Source organism: Danio aesculapii, chromosome 19, assembly GCF_903798145.1.
Source record: "Danio aesculapii chromosome 19, fDanAes4.1, whole genome shotgun sequence".
NCBI lineage: Eukaryota > Metazoa > Chordata > Actinopteri > Cypriniformes > Danionidae > Danio > Danio aesculapii.
Window position 1 is genome coordinate 51,158,724 of NC_079453.1, and position 22,838 is coordinate 51,181,561.

Consider the following 22,838-nt stretch of genomic DNA (forward strand, 5'->3'; position numbering starts at 1 on the left):
TATCCTAAAAATGCCTTCCAGGGGCACATGTTTGAACAGACACAGATTATGAAGAGATGAGATTCTCCTCAGATGATCTGATTGGCTTTAAAAACTACATGCTTTTGAGGGGTGTGACAGAAGAGTGCGCAAGCTTTGGGATAAGCTACTTCTCATTTACATACCATTCTGCTGCTTAGTTACGGCACCTGTCAATCATCTTGACACATCATCCACATTTCCATCCTATTTAATTATCTATAATATTAGATTCAGCAGCAGCAGCAGGATAATCTAACATTCACCAGTCTGTCATGCAGAGAAATCTCCTCAGGTGTTTAGATAACTCTACATTCAGATGTTAATGATCTCCACACGCGTTTATAGAAGTTCAGCTTGTTGTTGCAGATCAAATATAACACAGGAGACATGAGGTAAAAATTTCCAGTTGGCTAATTATTCATTAATAATCCTTCAAACATTTTACTGGAGCCTTTTACTTGACGGCTGGTTTCACATGTCAGCCATGTTTGTAGTTTGTTTACACTTTTACCTGAATTTGTAGTCCTAATTGAATTCATTGTATTGTGAGTAATATTAGCAGTTAGAGTACTGATTCTCCTACACATTTCTACCAGAAAGACTAGATCATCCAGGTACTTTGTGGCTTACTCTTTTCCACATAATACAGTTTTTGGACACACTTATTTCATTTTTGAATATTATTTAGGACGGATAGTATGTGAAGTGGGACACAGCACTAGATAACCTCCAGATAAACAGTCTTGATTGGGAACACAAAATTATATCTCAAGTTATCTCCATAAATGAATTGTATTTAGGAACATTTTGTCTTAAAAATTCTTAAATCAAGAAGTAATAGTAAAATAAAATGTGTTGTTTTCAGACAGTAGCCGCGTTTCCACTATCGCGCCTAAAGCGAGCGAGCCAGGGCGAGCCAAGGCCAGTCGCGTTTCCACTATCACTTCCGGGGCGTAATCGGGCCAAAGCGGGGCTTCCTTGGGGCCAGCGTCTGGCCTTTTTCGGCCCGCCGAATACCTTGGGCCAAGGAGGGCCAACTGGGGCTTCGGAGCGGGTATACGTACAAAGGCAGAGTTTTCCTGTCAGGTAAAGAGGAGACAAGATGCTTTCTTCCCTTACATTTGTTTTGCTATCGCGCTTGATCAACTCACTAAGAAGAAGAAAAAATGGATAGCAGACAGTACTGGTCAGTTGAGGACACCAGGGCTCTTCTGAACATTTGGGCATCAAAATGCCGCCGAACTCGAATGTCCTTATCCAGGGATCGCTGTCTGGCCTCACACCAACAGACCACAAACAGTAAAAAGCAATCGCTTCGGTGTTCTCCATCTTCCAGCTCTCGTAGTGATGCCAGGTTGTGTTTGTGGTTATAATTTGAGTTTTTGTTCCCGCTGAAGTGGCGGGTTGTGTGACGGGTTGTGTGACGTTTGATTCGGGGGACGTTCTGGGGGCGGTGTTTGCATGACGCGCTGCGAGCAACTAGCCCGACAGTGGAAATGCGGCTAATAATGAATAATCTGGTGTCAAACTGAAAAACTAGATCATTCCACTTCCCCCATTGTCAGATTATTTTGCTTGTTTTATTTAGAAACTCATTTAATTTTGACTCATTATTTCTGAAAAAACATAATATTAGTGCTCGTCTAGAAAATGCTGCTCGATTTCAGAATTTTGAGATGTTTGGACGTGAAACAGGACACAGACTCTGAGTAATAGAAGCGGTTTGTTGCAGTGTGTAAGAGTGTTTGAGAAGCACTGGATGAACACCGGAGGACTGACCCCAGATCAGCTCAGATACTGAGCAGTGGGGCTTTGTGGTAAATATTTGCTGTGTTTTTCTGGTCAGATAATCATCTACAATAAGCCTGGATTCAGCGGCGAGCGGATCGAGGTGCGTGGAGACGTTGTGGACGCCACGCCATGGGAGTTTACTGACACTATATCAATACGAGTTATTAGAGGAGGGTGAGTGGACTTATACACACTGATGCGCACGCACTATAACATAAAGAACACACAAACACTAACACTCACTGATGCACACACACAATAATATAAACACACACACACACTGATGCACACGCTAACACAAAATCACACCCATTGATGCACATATCAAATATTAAAGGCTTGGACATTGAAATTGTGGACACACATAAATATTTTAGGGGGTTGTTATTGACAATATGTTGACACTTCAACCCAACACTCAGGCTGTCCATAAAAAAAGTATAACAAAGATAGTTTTTTTCGGGGGAAAACTGAGATGGTTTCAGGTTTGCATCTCTATGATCACATTGTTTTATAAACAATTTATTGAATCTGTTTTATCTTTCTGCATTGTAGCTTAACCAAACTGGTCCAACAGTAATTTACCATACAGTGTTTTAAAGAGAGCTCAGGGTACCCTATGCACCCCGGATCACCCGGTGTACTCTGTGTTTCAACTGCTGCCATCAGGACGTCATTTTAGAGTTTTCTGTTTGCAGGATGAATAGAGTCAGAAATTCTTTATAATGGTGGTCATTAAATGAGTCCAGGTGGGAGGGAGATGCACCTTCAATATGATGTATTGGATGTTGTGGGGTATATTTTATTAATGTGTACATGGAACTTCGCCTGTGTTACGGCACCTTGCTGCAATTTTAGTTTCCCTAAAGAGCACAATAAAGTTGAGTCTGAGTCTGATACACACACGAACACACAATGATCCACACACTGATGCGCACGCACACACTGATGACCCGCACACACACACTCTCATGCGAACATACAGACACACACACACTCTTACTTTAACACAACCGATGCACACACACAAACACACACACTGATGTGCACACACAAACACACATGTTAGTATCAAAAAGCATCTTCAGTTTATTGAAATTATATAGTATTAACATAATTAAGCTTTTAGACTCGGACTCAACTTTATTGTGCCCTTTAGGGAAACTAAAATTGCAGCAAGGTGCCAAAACACAGGTGAAGTTTCGTGCACATGTTACCAAAGTTCACCATTATAAAAGAATTTCTTAATCTCTTTGTCCTGCATATAGGAAATGTAAAGAAGTGTCCTGATGGCAGCAGCTGAGGGGTGCATAAGATACCCTGAGCTCTCTTTAAGACATAATTATGGTAAATTACCATTGGAACCATCTTGGTTAAAACCGATGATCTTGCCTGCCACTTTCACAAGCCTACTCGACCTGTTCTTATTTGACAGACTCAGATTGGACCGTACAAAGCTACAGTGCAGAAGATAAAACAGATTCAATAAATTGTTTATAAACCGTGTCATCACAGAGAAACGAAAAGTTTCCTCAGAAAAAACTTTTATTATTTATTATTATTATTTATTATCTTTTATTATACATATGACAAATTTTATCCCTGTTAAAATTAAAAACATGGAATAATTATTACGTTATTATTATTATTTTTATTATGGTTATTGTTGTTGTTGTTATTTTTGTTATTGTTATTATTATTATTATTATTGTTGATATTATTGCCATTATTATTATTATTATTTATTATCTTTTATACATTTGTCAAGTTTTATTCCTGTTATTTTAATATAATTATGTAATCATTCCTTAACAATAACATTATTAATATTATTATTATTGTTGTTGTTGTTGTTATTATGTTATTAATATTATTATTTTTTGTTTGGTTGTTTTTATTATTACTGTACACATGTCATGTTTGACTTTATAATTCAGACTTTAATGTTATTTTTTACCTTCAATTTCCTTCTGTTTTTGAAACTATCATCAGTAAGGGCCAGACGGAATCTGTGGACGTTTTTAGCTATTTCTGCGGAGAATTTTGGTAAAATCTGTGATTTCTGCAGAATTATTTTGGGAGTATCATAACTAAAACCTTTATATCTGAAATAAACAATAATCTCTTTTTAACTTTTATTTAATATTTACAATGCAAATCCAATAGATTCAATTTATTTGATAAACAAAGCAATTCTCTCATATAATATCTCTACTAAAATCAGAAAATATTACTGTACAAACTATATAGTGAGTAAATCATATAAATATTAGTCAAATAATACTGTAATTAATTTAAAAACTGAATAAATATAGATTTACACATTTACTCAAGTAAATAAACAGAATTAATGATGGGCCTAATATCTGTGGAATTCTGTGTGCGCAGATTCCCTGTGGGCCTAATCATCAGTGATTCTGTCCATGTTTTAATATGATGGATCTCAGTGAAGCGTAAAACATGAAGTGACTCAAAGCTGTAAATTCACAAGAACTTCAGTATTAATGTGGCGTTAATAATGTGAAGAAAATCACATTCCTCATCCGTCTTAACCTGCAGACTCTCCCTGCCTCGGCAGCAACATCATTTAATATCATTAACAGCAGAAACACACCAGTAAAATACACACACACACTCACAACAGCGCTTTTCTGACTGAAACACACACTATATATATTTTTGCTCATTATACCAGTTAAAACTGTGATAAAATGCAGAGTTTTCAGCATCATTGCTCCAGTCTTCAGTCACCCTAATAGGATTTCTGTTATTGATGTCTTTTGGATTCTTATATTGTTATTAGAAATACAATTGTGATCACTTTTGGGTGTTTGATCCATCTTTGCTGTATTAACATAATTTTTTCATTTAAAAAAAAGTCCAGTTAATGAGTTAGGCTGGATCAAATATTCTGATTGCGATTAAATTTCTGATGCTTTTATTATGATATACAGTATTATCACCATATTGACTGGGATTATCACCATGTTGACTGATATGACATATTGATTGATACTGAGAAGTTTTAATGTGCATAATAAGCAAAAAAAAGGTTATATATATATATATATATATATATTAATATATATATATATATATATATATGTAATATATATATATATAGATATATATATATATATATATATATGTATGTATATGTATATGTTTATATATGTATATGTTAATATATGTATATGTTTATATATGTATATGTGTGTGTTTGTGTGTGTGTGTTTATATATGTGTGTGTATATATATATGTGTGTGTGTGTGTATATATGTGTGTGTGTGTGTATATATGTATATATATATTTACATACAAGTTGAAGTCAGAATTATTAGCCCCTTTGATATTTTTTTATTCTTTATTAAATATTTCCAAATGATGTTGAACAGATTCAGGAAATGTTCACAGTATGTCTGATAATATTTTTCTTCTGGAGAAAGTCTTATTTGCTTTATTTCGGCTAGAATAAAAGCATTTTTAATTTTTTAAACACCATTTTAAGGTCAATATTATTAGCCCCTTTATATAAATATAAATAATTAAAAAATACTAATATTTAATAATATCTTTATCATTTAATCTTAATAAAATAATGAAATCATGCGATGTATTGCAGATTGATGATATCGATGCTCGAACGATATATTGTTCAGCCCTCTGTAATGATGTTGTGTTCAGCTTTATTCTGCTCCTCATGATGTTTTCTCCTCCACAGTTTGGGTGTTTTATGAGAAGCCAGATTTTAAAGGGGAGAAGATCGCTCTGGATGAGGGGGAGATGGAGCTGACGGACCCTTTCAGACCAGCGGAAGAAGAAGAAGAGGCTGACCTGCAGAATGGAGGAGAGAGGTGAAGTCTAGAGGGGATACAGCTGTGGATACCCGCATCAGTGTAGCAGCATTATGTTAATAAAATGCAATTAATGGGTACTTTAATAAATAATATGAATGTCTTTCAATCAACAGCTATGGAGAGATGGTGAATGATGGAGAAGAGCAGCAGAAAAACAAACCACACAGGAAGAGGAAGTTCAGCATCGGCTCCATCCGGCGAGCAGTGCGGGTACCACAAACTCATGCTTTAGAGATAAACAAACAGAAAATATTCAATATAAACAACTGGTTTCATGAGAAATACATAACAATAATAATATAATAAGATAAAAGTTACAAATAGACCTGTGTGTTTATGACAACATGTAAACAAATAGAAATAATAACTTTCAAATAAGCTTTCAAAGCTCATACCTAAAAGAATAAGGTCAATAAATAAGATTAAAGTTCATTCCATTAAATCTTTTAGCTCTTACAGATGGATGTGAATGATGTTTGGCTGCATTGAAATGGAACGGTTGTGTTGCGCCACCTTGTGTCTAAAAGCAGAACTGCAGCAATATTTGAGGAGCTCATTTGCATATTAACATAATGCTTTCGCTCCTGCTCCAGGATTACAGCGTTCCTGAAATCAGCCTCTTCCCTGAGGAAATGCAGAAGGAAAGAAGGTGACATTCAGAGACACATCAGACGACGCCAGAATATTTGGCTTCCCCATCAAAGCAAACTCCATCATCATCAATGCTGGACTGTAAGAGTTTATTTCTGCACATGCTCATATTTACAGACGAATATTAGCATGCACATGCAGATCAGAGTAAAATGATGTATGATAGTGCTGTCAAAAATAGTGCGTTAACACATGCCATTCATTTGAAATATTTAACGCCTTAAAATTAACGCAGTTGCAGTTTTTTTCTGTTGTGGCCGACGTGTGTTTAACATGCAAAGAAATATGGAAAAAGACCAAGGGAGCACTTTTCAGGCAAGTTTCAGTATAAAGAGAGTTCCATCTAATTTCGGGTGTTTCGTTTTTAACGTTCGCCTTGTGTTTTAATGGAGTTTGATACCGCATGGCGAACGGAAAGAAAAACCTCAGACTCGGTGGTTTTTAAGGTAATCAAAAATCGCTGCTTACATGGTAAACTCTTTATAAGAGTATTATCTTAAGCATATTAAATCAGAGTATTGGTGCCATGTAAATGTACTCAGGAAAGTGCCAGATGAAGTCACGAGCTGTCAAAGACAGCGCATTCCTCTGCCTTTCAGGATGAGCCCTCCAATGTTTCAGCAAGTTTGATGTGTTTAAACGCAACTTTTGTAAAGCGTCTGCTTCGCGTTGTTGTGTCCAAATCCTTGTGAAATACAGCCATACTTTAGAATGCTTAGTTTAAGCAACGCGATCATGCGTGTTGAATCTGAAGGGAGTCGCTCTGGCTGCCCTGCGAGCGTGTGTGTGTGTGTCTGTGTCTGTGTCGGTGTTTGTGTTGTGTCTGTGTGTGCGTGCACGTTTCTTTGCAAACAAACCTGCCTAAACCTGCCTAAACGTCCGTTGTCCGCAGACATTAAATCAAAAGTTAGGAATTGCCATGAGATTGCGTTGCACTCTCAGCTCACATCATTCAAAAGAAAGGTCCACATAGTCCCGCCGATAATGTCAACAGACTGGACTGTTTTAGCAACTGGCTGAATGTAAAGGAGGACTAAGCTAAATTAAAGCTAAGTTTCTACTTTATAATTATGTTCTCAACTCACAGCAAAACAACTTTACATGAGTACAATCATTTGTATTCAATACTTTATTCTTATTATAATTTCTATTTTCCATATCTGTAATGCCTGTAAATCATTTTTTCTTTATTGGCATTGAGTGTTTTGAAACTCAAATGGCATTATCATGCCTGTGTTTTTCATTTCTGTCATAAATATGACAGCCAGGATCTTGATGTTTATTGTGGGTGTGTTGTTTACATGATGAAATCTGTGTTATAAGTTAAACTAAAATTCTTATAACCAATTATATTTGGAATTTAAATAGTTTTTGTCTTGCGTTTACATTAATTTTACATTTGAATAGGCAAAATTACAAGTTTCAGGCTTTTAAATGTGATTAATCACGATTTAATAAAGAAGTGTGATTAATTAGTTACTTTTTTTAATCGATTGACAGCAGTAGTCTATGAAAGTATCAAAGCAAAAAATTATTAATTAAAATTATTATTTTATTATTATATTTCTTCTTAAAATGCCTGTGAGCATGATGTAGTGTCATTTTATTATTGTAGTTTTATTTTGTTATTTTAAATTTCAAAGACAGTTATAATAATATAAATGCATAATGTATATCATTTATAATCAAATAAATACTAATGTAATAATTACTGATAATTTGGTCAAAATAATAATAATAACTGATCGTTTTACAGAAGCAATAATGTTTAGTGTTAATTTAATAATAATTACTAATATAGTTTAATCATAATTATTAATAATTCTATAATTACTCATAATTTAAATAATAATATTTGTGTTATTTTGATGATAATATAATTACTCATACTTTAATAATACTTTTTGATGATAATAATTACTGATCATTTAAACAATAATAATTACCCATAACTTCATAATAATTATTACTCATAATTTAAGTAATAATAATCACCCATAAATTCATAATAATAATAACAATAACTGATCATTTTATAATGCTAATATTAATAACTGATCATTTCACAGAAATATTAACATTTAGTGATAATTTTAATAATAATAATAATAATAATAATAAGTATTATAATACTCGCTGATAATTTAAATACATTTAAATAATAATAATTGCTGATAACTTAATATAATAATAATAGTAATAATTATCAATAATCTAATAATAATAATCACTATATTGTTGCATTAAAATTTATTTGCATATTTAAAAAATCTGAATAATTATAATGACTTTAGCAATAATAATAAATATTAATAACAATATAAATATAAATAAATATTAATAGTAATAAATAATATTAATAGCTGAATTTCTTGTGCTGCTTTTATTTGTTTTGACTATTTAATTAGAAAATACTCATGCATTCTCATGGATTGTGGCTTTAAAGTTTCACCATGTGTGTGTGTGTGTGTGGTGTGTGTGTGGGTTGTGTCGTGCTGCAGGTGGCTGGTGTTTGCTGAACCCTTTTTCCAGGGTGTCCCGCGGGTCCTGGAAGTGGGTGGATTCCCCAGCCCGTCCGCCTGGGGTGTCACACACCCGTATGTGGGCTCGCTGCACCCGCTGAAAATAGTACGCATCTCTTTATCAATTATTACTGCATATCAGTGAACTAATGAGGATTATTAATCTGCATACTGGACATTATTCATGTGTTTCCATAGGGGGAGCCCAGAGTAGAAAACCTGTATGAGCCCAAAGTGAGTGTTCATCACTGTGTTACACTGAGCTGGTGTTTATTTAGAAAAACAAACTGGATTTACATGTGTGTGTGTGTGTGTGTCAGCTGGTGCTGTACGAGAAGCCTTATTTCACAGGTAAAAGCCGAGAGATTTACAGCAGCATGAGGGACTTTCTGTCACGAGCGGACAAACAGCAGACGCTCTTCATGTTCAGCGCAGGATCCCTTAAAGTCACTGGAGGATGGTGAGAGAGAGAGTGTGTGTGTGTGTGCGTGCGTGCGTGCGTGCTTGCGTGTGTGTTTGCATGCAGGTGCCTTTTCTGGAGTTTGTGTGCATGTGCGTGCATGCATGCGTCCGTGCGTGCGTGTGTGTATTTTTGTATCTATTGTGTGCGTCTGTTTTAGGAGTGTGTGTGCGCGCATGTGTGTGTGCGCATGTGTGTTTGCATGCAGGTGCCTTTTTTTGGAGTTTGTGTGTGTGTGTGTGTGTATTTATGCATCTGGTGTGTGCATCTGTGTGCGTGTGTGTGTGTGTGTGTGTGTTTGCATGCTTAAACCACCTGCATGCACACGCACACACACACACACACACACACACACTCCTAAAACAGATGCACACACCAGATTCTGGAGTTTGTGTATGTGTGCGTGTGTGCCTGTTTTAGGAGTGTGTGTGTGTGCATATGTGTTGTGTGTGTTTGCATGCATGTGCCTTTTCTAAAGTGTGTTTGTGTGTGTGTGTGTGTGTGTGTGTGTGTGTGTGTGTGTGTGTGTGTTTCTGGAGCTTCTGGGTGCCCACACTTTTTCTGGATCTGGTTTGTGTGTCTGTTTTGGAGCATGTGTGTGTCTGTGTGTGTGTGTGTGTAAGTGTGTGTATATATGTGTGCCCACACCCTTTATAGATCTGGTTTGTGTGTGCACACCTTTTCTGAATCTAGTGTGTGTGTGTGTCTATTTTAGGAATGTGTGTGTTTGCATGCATGTGCTTTTTCTGGAGTTGGTGTGTTTGTGTGTGTATCTGAAGCGTGTGTGTCGGTTTTTGTAGTGTGTGTGTGTGTTTGCGGGTGTTTCTGAAGCTTATGTGTGTGTCTGTTTTGGAGCGTGTGTGTGTGCGCGTGTGTGCGTGCGTGTGTGCGTGCGTGCGTGCGTGCGTGCGTGTAAATGTGTGTCCACACCCTTTATAAATCTGGATTTGGTGTCTGTGTGTTTCTGATATGTGTGTCCGCTGTTCCTCCAGTTGGGTGGGCTATGAGAAGGAGGGTTTCCGTGGTAACCAGTATCTGCTAGAGGAGGGGGAGTATCATGATTGGCGGGTGTGGGGCGGAGTCAACTCTGAGCTGCGCTCCGTCAGAGTCATCCAGTCGGTAAGAAACATCTACAGTCAGCACAACACACTCAGTTCAGCAGTCATAGGGGGCTACATTTCAAATCATCTGCCAGTTGAATAAATACACAGTCTGTTGATGTATGTTTGTTAAGACTGGACAGTGTTCAGCAACTATTCAAATATCTGCAATCTGAGAGAAAACTGCCAAAATTTCCAAATTGCATTTTTAGCAATACACATATTAAATCTTATTTAGTCATTTGTAATGTTTACAGTAGTAAATTTACTAAATATCTTCATGGACATGGTGTTTATTTTCATAAAATTATAATAATTTTGACTCAAATTTATTTTGGGCTATTTCTACAAATATACCCTTGCAACATACAACTGGCACTGTGCACCAGGGTCAAATGTATGTATATATAAATAAAGTATATATCTATTGCACATTTACATGTGTGTGTGCGTGTGCGTGTGTGTGTGTGTGTGTGTGTAGGATCTCTCAGAGCCGCAGCTGGTGCTGTATGCGATGCCGGAGCAGGAGTCTGAGCAGGACGAGGAGCGCACGTTTGATGTGTCGGAGGCGGTGGCGGATGTGGAGCTGTTCGGTTTCGGCATCAACACTCGCTCCATCCAAGTGCTGAGCGGAGCGTATGTTTCACACACCATTGCTGCTGTAGTGTGGAGTATGGCCCAGGACACACCAAACCCTCAACAAGCTAGTTCTGCAGACTCGCCAACATAAACAAAGCTAATGTACAGCCGCCGACTGATTCGAGAGTGTGTGTCGTGTTCTGCGTGTGTATTTACTCTCCAGCAGGGGGCAGTATCTGTTTTCACAATCAACAAAGGGAAACCAGAAGACCAAATTGCTCATTGTACATGACAAAATGTAAACAAATGCCATACTATTATGAGCTATTCTACCCCCTTTTGACAAGATGTAAAATGCGTCTCTGCTGTGTCTAGAGTGTGTGTTTGAGTTTGAGCTGAGAATAGCACACAGGTAATGTCCTCTAACTCTCTGAAACTGACCCTTTCAGGCTTTGATCCTAATTGTGGCGGTGTTTTGGTGACTGTCACTTTAAATGCTAATGAGATTTTGCTCTTTGAGTAGAGGGCGGAGCTATAGACGGCTGTGCGTCAGCTTGGTGACAGATGTAAAACAGCAGTGTGTGTGTTGTCAGTGCTGGTCAGGTGTGCGTGTGTGCTTCAGTGTGAGTGTGTGCTTCATGCTTCTGTCAGTCTATTGAGACTCCTGTCGCTGTTCATTTGTGCTTCATCTAAAACATTTATTTATCACATGTAGCTAGCTGACAGTGTGATGGTTTGGTGTTTCCCGGCCCTAAATGTACAGTAGTGGTATATCAGTGTGCAGTGCTGATGAATGCGCTCTTCTACAGGTGGGTGGCGTACTCTCATGTAGACTTCTCAGGGAACCAGTATGTGCTGGAGAAAGGCTTCTATAATAACTGTGGAGACTGGGGCTCTGGAGACAACCGCATCTGCTCCCTGCAGCCCATCCTCACGGTACACACACACCTCAACACTAGCTGCATTTTCATGCAAAGATGTGTATTCAATTTATGAACACAAAAAACTTTGCAAAATGCAAAAAATGCTTGTTTTAATCTCATTTCTAATCCAAATATCTAAAATGTCTTAAATCAAGAAGCGTTTTCTATGCAAGAAATAAATCTAGTCTTGTTTACAGAAATAATGAGTCAACATTAAGTGAGTTTTACATTAAACAGGCAAAATAATCTGATGTCAAAAGGAAAAATAACATTAATTACAGCATTGGCAGATTATTTAGCTTGTTTTAAGAAAGAAACTCTCTCATTTTAATTGAATTTATAATACAGCAGTGGTTGTGTGTTTCAGGCCCCCAGTGATGGACCCATCCTCAGAAATGAGGTGAGCATTTGACTACACTTGTGTGTTGGTAAAACTTAAGCTGAACTCTTCTGTTCACCAAGACTGCGTTTGCTTGAGTAAAATACAGTAAAGATTAAATTAAAAAGTATTGCTTGGCAAATATTAATCACATCTAAAATAAAAGCTTGTTTTACATATATGTGTTTTATTGTATGTGTATACACTCAGTGGCCACTTTATTAGGTACTAATATCGGGTTGGACTCCCTTTACCTTCAGAACTGCCTTAATCCTTCGTGGCATACACTCAGGAATAAAGGTACGCGAGCTGTCACTGGGGTGGTACCTTTTCAAAACTTACCAACCCAGGCTCATTCTGAAAACGTACCTCCACGGACGTTTCTGGAGACCGTGAAATACGTCCCGGCGACACGTTTTTCTGCAGTTTTTGTTTTCGTGAATCCGCCAGAGGTCACCGTGTACGCTTTTTGAGGTCTCAAATTTCCCTCACAAGTGCCATTCGCGCCTAATATTCTCCCGTAAACCCAGCAGAGGCCGCTGTCGACTCACTTTTTGACAGACTTTCTGACTGACTGAGCAACTGATTGGCTGACCCGACCCTTCCCCTTCCCTAAACCCAACCAATTTTATCGATTGACCCTCCACCCACTTCCCTAAACCCAACAAACACGTTTCAAAAGCAATCCAAAAAAAGTGTGTGTGTAAATGAGTGTGTATGGGTGTTTCCCAGTACTGGGTTGTGGCTGGAAACGTTTCGTAAAACACATGCGGGAATAGTTGACGGTTCATTCCGCTGTGGCGACCCCTGATTAATAAAGGGACTAAGCCGAAAAGAAAATGAATGAAAGAAGGGTGAATGATGATGTATTCAGTTGTATATTAATATGTCAGATATTTATGTCTGCTAACTCTCCTTTATAATGTGTGTCCTGCAGGTGCTGCTGTACTCAGAGCCTGATTTCCTCGGCTCGTGTGGGTTTGTCATCATAACCAGGACGCTTTACCTGAGAGTCTGATGGTGAAGTCCTGCAGGGTGGTCGGAGGAAGGTTAGTGAGCGCACTGTTTACAATTGAGCATGCATTCAGACTGTGTGTGCTTATGATTACTGCTGCACAGCAGATCATTTCTATTGAGTCAAATCAAGACATTATATTCTTGCAGTATAAAACATTATCTTTGCTTGTAATTTGTTTAATGTTTTCTGGAGGATTCCCTCCTTTGCTGAAGTGTCCCATGCTATCTACATTTAATGAATTCTTTCCAAATAGAGCTGTCCAACCATCTAATGAAATTAAATTCAAATCATACAATATATTGCAGAAACTTTGTCAATGTCATTATTTTTCAATGATGTTGACCCCTAATTGTGATTGTAAACCTGTGTTATTTCAGCTGGGTGCTGTACGGAGGAGAGAAGTTCAGCGGGAGCATGTATGTTTTATCAGAAGGAGATTATCCTAACCTGAGCAGCATGGGTTTACCAGCAGACAGCAGAGTCCGCTGTTAGAGCTGTTCCTGTGGTGGGTTCATATTCACTGTCTGTTTCTGGAAATAATATAAATGTGCTGGAGAAATGATGTGCTTTAACACTAGAACACTACAGCTAGCAGACTTAAAGACCATAGCTGTCATTCACTACACTCTACCCAGTGTCAGATTGAGTCATATTTACTGCATCTGATAATGAAGGAGAGGAGCTGGTTTGTGGAGAGGAGGAGCTGGTTAATGGAGAGGAGGAGCTTATATAAAGGAGGACCAGTTTAATGAAGAGGATGGGGTTGTTATGAAGGGGTGGAGCAGATTAATGAAGAGAAGGGACTGATTAGTGAACAGGAGTAAATTGTCAGTGAAGTGAGGGAAAATGAACTGATTAATGAAGGGGAGTGGCTTATGAAGGGGAGGAGCTGATTAATGAAGAGGAGGGGCTGATTAATGAATGGGAGGCTCTGATTAATGAATGGGAGGAGCTGATTAATGAAGTGGAGGGGATGAATAATAAAGGGGAGGGTCTGATTATGAAGAGTAGGGACTGATTAATGAAGGGGAGGGGCTGATTATAAAGGGTATGGACTGATCAATGAAGGGTAGGGACTCATTAATGGAGGGGAGGGGCTGAATATGAACTGTAGGGACTGATTAATTTTGGAAAGGGTCTGATTATGAAGGATAAGACTGATTAATGAAGGGGAGGGGCTGATTATAAAGGGTAGGGACTGATGAATGAAGGGGAGGGGCTGATTATAAAGGGTAGGGACTGATTAATGAAGGGGAGGGGCTGATTATAAACTGGAGGACTGATTAATTTGGGAGGGGCTGATTATGAAGGGTAGGGACTGATTAATGAAGGGGAGGGGGGTTATGATTGTATGTTTTATGTTATGTTAATGATTAAGTTTTAAAGCTTCACCTTGATTGGACAAATAAATTGTCAGCGTCCATTTCAGGATGAAGCTAGACTCATACATTACACAGTCGAGTGTAGAAGTGTACATTATGTGATCTGAGATGGCACTCTAGTGTTCACCTGTTATGCTTCTTCATCCTCCTGTAGGTGTGTGTGTGTGCGTGTGTGTGCGTGTGCCGTCATTAACTGTGTGTGTGTGTGTGTGTGTTTCTGTCAGTCGTTCTGTGTGCCCTCTGTCTCTCTCTTCGGTCTGGAGTGTTTCGAGGGCCGTGAAGTCTCTATCGACCACAGATCTCCAGCATGCAGGAGGAGGGCTTCAACACTCAGTTCCTCTCCGTCAGGGTCAACACCGGATGGTCAGTCACACAGCTCGTACTTACACACTTATTTTTAGTATTTAAGAAAAGTATTAAGGCATTGTAAGTGAACAGTAATACATTACTTCGTTTTTTTTCAGCGGATAATTCCTTTAATCATAGTAACTCGTTTCTTTTATATCTAGTTACCCCAACACTGATTGCATTGCAGTAAATAGGAGTTCTATATTGATTTTGACTCAGTAGTAACCTAAATGGTTTAATAACAGAATATTGTTATGGTTGCACTTGAACCTGTAATTATACTCAGCTTGAATGTAGAAATTACCTTAGAGAAGGTGGTATAGACTATAAATGTACACTATTTTTACACTATTACTGTCTTTAGTCAAATAACAATGCTAAACTACTGCAGAAAAACAGCTTACAGCTTCATATTAGTGTATCGGCCTATGTTTGTATGATAACCACGTGACTTCTTTATTTATTTTGGTATTGGCAAAGCATTTTAACCAGGGATAAAAATGAAATTTGAGATATAAATAATAAAAGTAATAAAAATAAGTAATAAAACACACATAAAGGATTTAACATTTAAATCAATTACTAAAAGCAGACAAATTTCTAATACTTATTACAATTATTATAATTCATTATTATAATCTTCTTGGTTGTCCTCAGCTGGGGTGTTGTGTGAGCACAGTAACTACAGGGGCGCCAGTTCCTTCTGGAGCCCATCGAGATCACAAACTGGCTCAAATTCAGCTCCGTTGTCCTGCATCGGCTCCCTGTATCCCGTCAGACAGGTAAATATCGCATGTTTAATTCTGTCTTTATATCCAGAGCCTACATATAACATTCTGCAACAGCTCCTGTTTAGACTAGGCATGCAACTGTGCACACTAATGCATTTAATAATAATAATGAAATAAATAATAGCAGAGCAAGTTAATGAAATGTATTTAATTGCATTTAAATTAAATCAATATGCATTGTTATTACTATTATTATTTTTATTTATTATTATTATTTATTTATTTATTATATTTTTTATTATTATTATTGTTGTTATTTATTTATTTATTTTTATTATTATTATTATTATTATTATTATTATTAAATGAAATCACATAATATTTTAAGATATTTAGTAATTATTATTACCATAAATGTATTACTACACAACAATGAAACTACTGTATATGTGTTGTTGTTGTTGTTATTGTTTTATTTCCTTTAAATTGCTACACAATAGGAATTTATTTCAGCGTTAGCCATAAATAAACGTTAATTTATCAATGAATCAATCATTTATTTATTTTGTTTTATTTATGTGGTGAGCGGTGCTTCTCAATTTAATCTTAATAAAATAAATTAAGTAAAATTTAAAGTAAAACTGAAAAATGCAAATAACTGTCATTAATGTACGTTTAATTGTATGTTTATTAATAGTTTTATTCATTTATTATAAAATGAAATTAACAAAATAAATAAATGAAACATTATTATTCAATTGTTCAATATTTAGAATATATTAATCTAAATGTAATAATAATAATTTTAATAATAATAATAATATTATTATTATTATAATTAATGAACAAAATGGATTTGGATACAAATGTATGGATTTTGTGCATTTTTACTGATTTAGATAAGTGTTTATTTAGACCCAGATTTCACATGACTAATTATACATGTTGCATTAATCAGAGGTTCTCTCCTGATATCTTGGTTTGTTCACGTCTTTAATAATGCATTTATTACCTCTTCTTATCTGCTGTTTTTCTTCAAATGTATTTAATGATGCATGGTTTGCCCCCTGCAGAAGCAGAGGCCGTTTCGCATCAGGAATAAGCATACGGGGCACTGTGTCTCCGTGCAGGGCGGTGTGGAAGACATGAAAACAGGTCGAGTGCTGGTGTCTGAGCAGGTGGAGGGCATGAGTGATATCTGGTTCTATCAGGACGGACTCATCAAGAACAAGGTGTTATGACAGAACACAGCTTATAACACATGGGCTGCGTCCCAAATCAACTACTACTGGAGTATGCACTACATTTGAATTTGACTCCTACATGACCATTAGAATGGTGTGCTCTATATAGTATGAATGGAATTTGATGTTCTGCATCCACCTATTATCATGATCATGTGACCCACCAATTATCTGTTGTGTCGCTTCACTCCCATTCATGAATTCTCTCACGGTGCATTATGTGATAGTGTAGCGTCCATCAGATGCACACTTCAGAATCCCACTGGAAGTAGTAGATCATCCTGGTACTTCTCACATGATGTTTTTACAATGCTATGAATTCAGACACACTGCTCTGCTCACATATGTTCTGGATTTCAGACGCAGCCGTGGATTAAAGCTCTGTTAATTGCTGAATTTCCGCATGCCCTTGTAATCAATGTCTTAATTTTAGCTTAATTATGATCTTCCGGAACTTTTCATCCTAAATTTTTTGGATCTGGACCCCTGCTGTAGCGTGTTATCATGAGGTGTGTGTGTGTGTCGTTCAGCTGGCGAGGAGCATGAGTCTGCAGGTTATGGGTAATGTGGAGTCTGCAGCGAAGGTAGTGTTGTGGACGGAGACGGCGTGTGCCAGTGCAGACATGGAGCGCTCAGATGAGTGGAGCCATCGCCAGCCTCACCTTCCCTGGGATGGTGCTCGACATCAAAGGTCAGATGAAGTTTGCTCATTTATATAGGATAAAAAACAGACATGAAAACTAAACTATACCAAACTCTTTTTTGCATCGATATTTACATTTAGATATAACTTGTTTCATGTGCATATTATTATATCTAAAGATAATAATACATTTTATTCATAACGTGCTTTTCTAAGGCCCAAAGTGCTTACAAAACAGTAAAAAAAACAACAAAGCACAATAAAACAATAAAGAATACAGTAAAAACACAGTGAGAGTAAAAAAGATAACACAAAGTAGCTTCTTAAAACAGTCCAAGGAACCAGCATTTCTAATGTTTGTGGGAAGAGCATACCCAAAGTGTGGGTGCACAGTAAGAGAATGCCCTACCTCCCATGATGCTGAGTTTACAACAAGGCTGAAGGCAGAATTAAATATACATATTCTTAAATGCATACATGCATGTGGTATTTAAATATACATTAATATACCGAGTACACACATACTGTATATATTATGTCAAAGCTTTATTTTGTATTTGATTAATCTTTGCCCAGAACTAATATATATGTAAAGTTGAAGTCAGAATATTAGCCCCCTGTTATTTTCCCCCAATTTCTGTTTAACAGAGAGAGATTTGTTCAACACATTTCTAATCATAATAGTATTAATAACTCATCTCTAATAACTGATCTGATATCTTTGTCATGATGACAGTAAATAATTGTTGACTAGGTATTATTCAAGACACTTCTATACAGCTTAAAGTCACATTTAAAGGCTTAACTAGGGTAATCAAGTTAACTAGGCAGGTTAGGGTAATTAGGCAAGTTATTGTATAATGATGGTTTGTTCTGTTGACTATTGAAAACAAATGTAGCTTAAAGGGGCTAATATTGACCTTAAAATTATGTTTAAAAAATTTAAAACTGCTTTTATTCTAGCCAATATAAAACAAATAAGATTTCTCCAGAAGAAAAAAAATTATCAGACTTACTGTGAACATTTCCTGAATCTGTTCAACATCATTGGGAAATATTTAAAAAAGAAAAAAAAAATTAAAAGGGGGCGAAAAATTCTCACTTCAAGTTGTATTATATATATATTATATATATATATTATATATATATATATATATATATATATATATATATATATATATATAAATATATATAACTTGTTTTGCTCAGCAGCCACTGTGGCTTGTAGTTTCCTATAATTCTATATGCTTAAATGTTTCTTTACCATGCTAAAACGACTTGATTTAAAGTACTTATTTGATTTAGGTCATTTAAAGCACTTCTGATCACCAAATGATGATATGTTTACAGTTGTCGACATGTGAAAGGCATCAAAACCTTTCATCAGAGTTGACCTTAAACCAAAACAATATCTGTAATGATCTTTCCTGAGCTACTATAGGCCTTTATCACTACAGGTCAAACAAATAAATAGAATAACTTTTCAGAGTTTACATATGATAAAGTTGACAATCATACATGAAAAAGCTTGTTTTGTTTTCAACAGAAAGAAGAAACTCAAACAGCTTTGGAGGATGAGGAAATGACAGAATTTACTTGTGTGTGTGTGAACTGCCCCTTTAAACTGTATAAAATGTGTAGATTAAGAGTTTTGTGTATTTTTGATTCATGTTTTCTCTGTTTATTTATGTTTTGACTTGCGTTACAGAACTTTAATCTTTTCTCTAACAACTTTTGATGTTTGAAAAAGTGACTTTTATTGATTTGATTTGATCTATTGTCTGGGTTAGGTCTTTTAAATTATGGTACAAAAAACCCGGTCATAAACTGCCAGCCTTTGACTTAATTCACATATACAAAATATTGTTTCAGACTACTAAAATCTTAATAATAAAAAGCACGCTGTTAAACGGACTGCACAGTTGAATTTTCAGCATTTACAGTTAACAGAGCAGTGATCAAAGTCCCAGAATGCAATTTATTATGGAAAACACCTGTAAATCACAAAATACTGAAAAATACTTATACTTTTTACAGTGAATCTCTACTTGTTTGAAGTAAGAGCTAATAAAAGGCTACTGATGGCATTGTGTTAGGATGAGTGTATCTGTGTGGTTTAGTTTAGTGTCGTTTGTGTGTGGAATGTGTGTTTATGTCAAACTAGGGGTTTCCTGCTTGGATAATATTAACTACCCAAACCAACACTTGCTATAACTAACACTGAGAGCGTTGTTGGCATAAGTCTAAATTAAGTTTTTGTATACTTTGAAAAAATGCATTATCTTCTTTATTTTAAAATAAAAATTGTACTTTTACAATGAAAAAAAAGATGTTTTATGTTACTTAACTTATTTTAATAAGTTAGTCAGGTTTCAACGTTTATTAGTGACACTTAATATAAATGCATGAATGCTTTTCTTTTTCTAGCCCAAATATTTTACTTAATTTTGACTCGTTATTTCTGAAAACAAGACTATATTTCTTGCCTGTCTTGAAAATGATTCTTGATTTAAGAATCTTCAGATATTTGGACTAAAAACAAGACAGAAACTCTAAGTAAGAAAAGCATTTTTGCAGTGTACAGTCAATTTAGTTGATGTAAGAGGAGATCTCATTTTTAGGCAGCCTTATTAATATTATTTTACAGTGTAGCTTTTATTGAGTGTTATTTGTGCATGTATAATGTCGTTAGGGCTGTACACACCTTCAGTCTGTCCTATCACTACTCTTTCATCAAGTTACACTCTTCTTTTTATTATTGTAGGGAGGAATTAAAGCTTTTAAGGCTGTGATTCAGTTTAAGTGCCCTTTAAAGACTGCAGAAACTCACCTACGCATGTTTCAGTACACTCCCATTTATACCTTTCATATTCACAAACCAAACAGGCCTCAATTCCATATTAGATGACTGTAATTTATTCTGTTAAAGTTCTTAAAGAGACAGTACACCCAAAACCGAAAATTCATTCACTTGTCACAAACCTGTTTGAGTGCCTTCATCCTGTTGAACATAAAAGAAGATATTTTGAGAAATGTTGGTAACTGGTAATCATTTGCTTCCATAGTATTAGTTAATAACAGTTAATGGTTACAGGTGTTCAACATTCTTCAAAATATCTTCTTTTATGTTCAACAAAATAAGGAAACTCAAACTGCCCTGTTGGCAGATTATTTAGCTTGTTTGAAGTTAAAACTTGCTTAATTTAGATTCATTATTTCTGAAAACAAGACAATTTTGTCTAGAAAATACTCTTGATTTCAGAATTTGTAGATTTGGACTACAAAACAAGACAAAGTCTAAATAAAAGCATTTTTAAGTGCACTAGCATGACCAATACTGTACATTTAGCACAGTATTTATGAATGTTAACATAAATAATTCATTGTCAGTTGATGTTAACTCAGTGCATTTTTAATAATGCATTAGTAAATGTTAAACTGTGATTAATTAATAAATGCTGTACAAGCATTGTTCATGTTAGTAAACAGTGTGACTTAATTGTCCTCAAGTGTTCTTTTATCACTGCTATTAATAAATATAAAAATATAGTCTTGTTTTAGGAAGTAATGAGTCAAAATGAAGTGAGTTTTACCTTTAAACAAGCTAAATAATCTGCCAATAGTGAAGGCAGAATATCCTGTATGTTCTCTTGTCTAGAAAAATGCTTCTTGATTTAAGAACTATTAGATATTTAGATTAGAAACAAGACAACAAATCCAGGAAAAGCCTTTATTGCAGTGTGTACAAGTATTGCTGATGTTTTTTAAACACATTAATTAACCTTAAATGTGTAAAATGTGACTTAATTGACTTGAAGCATGACTGAGACTATTTGCATTTTAGTGCCTGTTTCACTGCATGCATGACTGCTGTAATTAACATAATTACTATTCTTTTTCTCTTTTAGGATCGTTCATGCAACTGTTCTCAGTACAGTGATTGAGCATAATCAAGTATGAATACAGACATGAACTCTGGAGTCTCAGTGTTAAACACGAAACTCAATCCACCGTCGTCACCTCGAGATGGCAGAGACGATGGTGTGGTTTCCGGAAAGTTTTCTCTGGTTAAAAATGAGCTTCCAGAGCCGAGCAGAGCCAGTCCCCGAGCTTCAGAGACGCTTTCAAGCCTCCCAGGACAAACCGAGCGTTCAGATTACACCCACCAGCTATGAAAACGCCAGTCTACACCTCTCATTTCCACTCTCCGGAAGACTGAAGTTACACATTACAAGTGGCGGGAGGGGCCGGGAGGAGCTTAGTTTACCTGGAGAACAACTGCAGATCATACAAACACACGCTCAGTGTGATCCAGAGCCTGCTCTGTCATCGTGGAGGCTGATGATTCTGATGTTTCCAGGCGATGCGGGTAGAGCTGCACCATTCACCAACCTCTACTGAACCTCCATTACTCAGCTCAGAAATGGATAATCTAGTGGATACTCTTAAGAGTATGGATCGACCGCTACGCCAAAGAGTTCAGCGCACGCCATCTAACGCTCCATTCTCTTCACTGCCACCTATAGAAGAAGATGCTCCAGTTTCACCCTCTATCACACATCTATCTCCTCCATTCTCACCTGTTAATGAGCCCAAAACCATGCTAAACGGAAGCTCGGGGCTTGATTTTGGTTTTAATTGGAGCTCTGCTAAGGATATGCGTTCTCCACTGACTATGATGAAGGAGGCAGCAGTTTGGAGATGCACAGAATCGTGGGCTTTCTCTTCCACTTCGTGCTTCGGCTCTGAGTAGTATTGTAATGCGCAGGAGTTCTTGAATGATCTCAGTCCTGAAGACGGCTCTGCTAAAACGCTAATAAACGGCGCTAGCTCCTCCTCACGGCTAGAAAACAGCTTCTTTTTTCAGCCATCAGAGAACGGTGCTTCGAATCGCTCCATTTTTCGTGCAGCATCTCTTCCTGATATCGTTCTGGAGCAGATCGGATCAGCTCCGCAGCTAAGAGTTCCGAGTCTTTGGTTGGATCTCGATTTGAACGCTTCTCGTATCTCACGCTCTCCATCGAACTCTCTGAGCGGGATTGCTGAAGCTTCCAGAATCAGTGTTGCTCCGTTTGCACAGACTCAGTCGGCGGAGAGCCAAGCTTCAGTCATAAGTCCACATCTGAGCTGTACCGCTCTCTGCCGTCTGAAACGCTCCTCAAGAGTCCTCCGTCTCTGAGTCTCCAGC

At 36.7% G+C, this 22,838-nt stretch overlaps 3 protein-coding genes across 3 annotated transcripts in view; all 3 read left to right on the forward strand.

Annotated features, from left to right (window-relative positions):
• crybg2 (crystallin beta-gamma domain containing 2) overlaps positions 1-9,224 on the forward strand; it is a 72,063-nt gene extending 62,839 nt beyond the window's left edge. Inside the window, exons 6-12 of the mRNA XM_056479407.1 lie at positions 1,868-1,986; positions 5,536-5,667; positions 5,784-5,880; positions 6,264-6,402; positions 8,823-8,949; positions 9,042-9,077; positions 9,164-9,224. Of these exons, the coding sequence (XP_056335382.1) occupies positions 1,868-1,986; positions 5,536-5,667; positions 5,784-5,880; positions 6,264-6,323 (408 nt within the window). The 3' untranslated portion in view covers positions 6,324-6,402; positions 8,823-8,949; positions 9,042-9,077; positions 9,164-9,224. The remainder of the gene's footprint in view (positions 1-1,867; positions 1,987-5,535; positions 5,668-5,783; positions 5,881-6,263; positions 6,403-8,822; positions 8,950-9,041; positions 9,078-9,163) is intronic.
• Positions 9,225-13,301: 4,077 nt separating this feature from the next.
• Positions 13,302-21,610, forward strand: LOC130246330 (beta/gamma crystallin domain-containing protein 2-like). The gene is made up of 6 exons (XM_056479208.1): positions 13,302-13,333; positions 13,680-13,789; positions 15,690-15,814; positions 16,837-16,995; positions 17,538-17,698; positions 21,559-21,610. The coding sequence occupies exons 1-6, from the start codon at positions 13,302-13,304 to the stop codon at positions 21,608-21,610; spliced, it is 639 nt and encodes a 212-aa protein (XP_056335183.1).
• Positions 21,611-22,073: 463 nt separating this feature from the next.
• Positions 22,074-22,838, forward strand: part of LOC130246331 (beta/gamma crystallin domain-containing protein 2-like) — a 33,124-nt gene continuing 32,359 nt past the window's right edge. Inside the window, exons 1-2 of the mRNA XM_056479209.1 lie at positions 22,074-22,363; positions 22,439-22,735. Of these exons, the coding sequence (XP_056335184.1) occupies positions 22,074-22,363; positions 22,439-22,735 (587 nt within the window). The remainder of the gene's footprint in view (positions 22,364-22,438; positions 22,736-22,838) is intronic.

Bases quoted from the DNA above. Each gene is read 5' to 3' on its own strand.
- LOC130246330 (XM_056479208.1), top strand. From the start codon at position 13,302: ATGGTGAAGTCCTGCAGGGTGGTCGGAGGAAG. The intron at 13,790-15,689 runs GTTAGAGCTGTT...GGTTGTCCTCAG, and splicing joins AGCAGACAGCAGAGTCCGCT to CTGGGGTGTTGTGTGAGCAC. The intron at 16,996-17,537 runs GTGTTATGACAG...TGTGTCGTTCAG, and splicing joins ACGGACTCATCAAGAACAAG to CTGGCGAGGAGCATGAGTCT.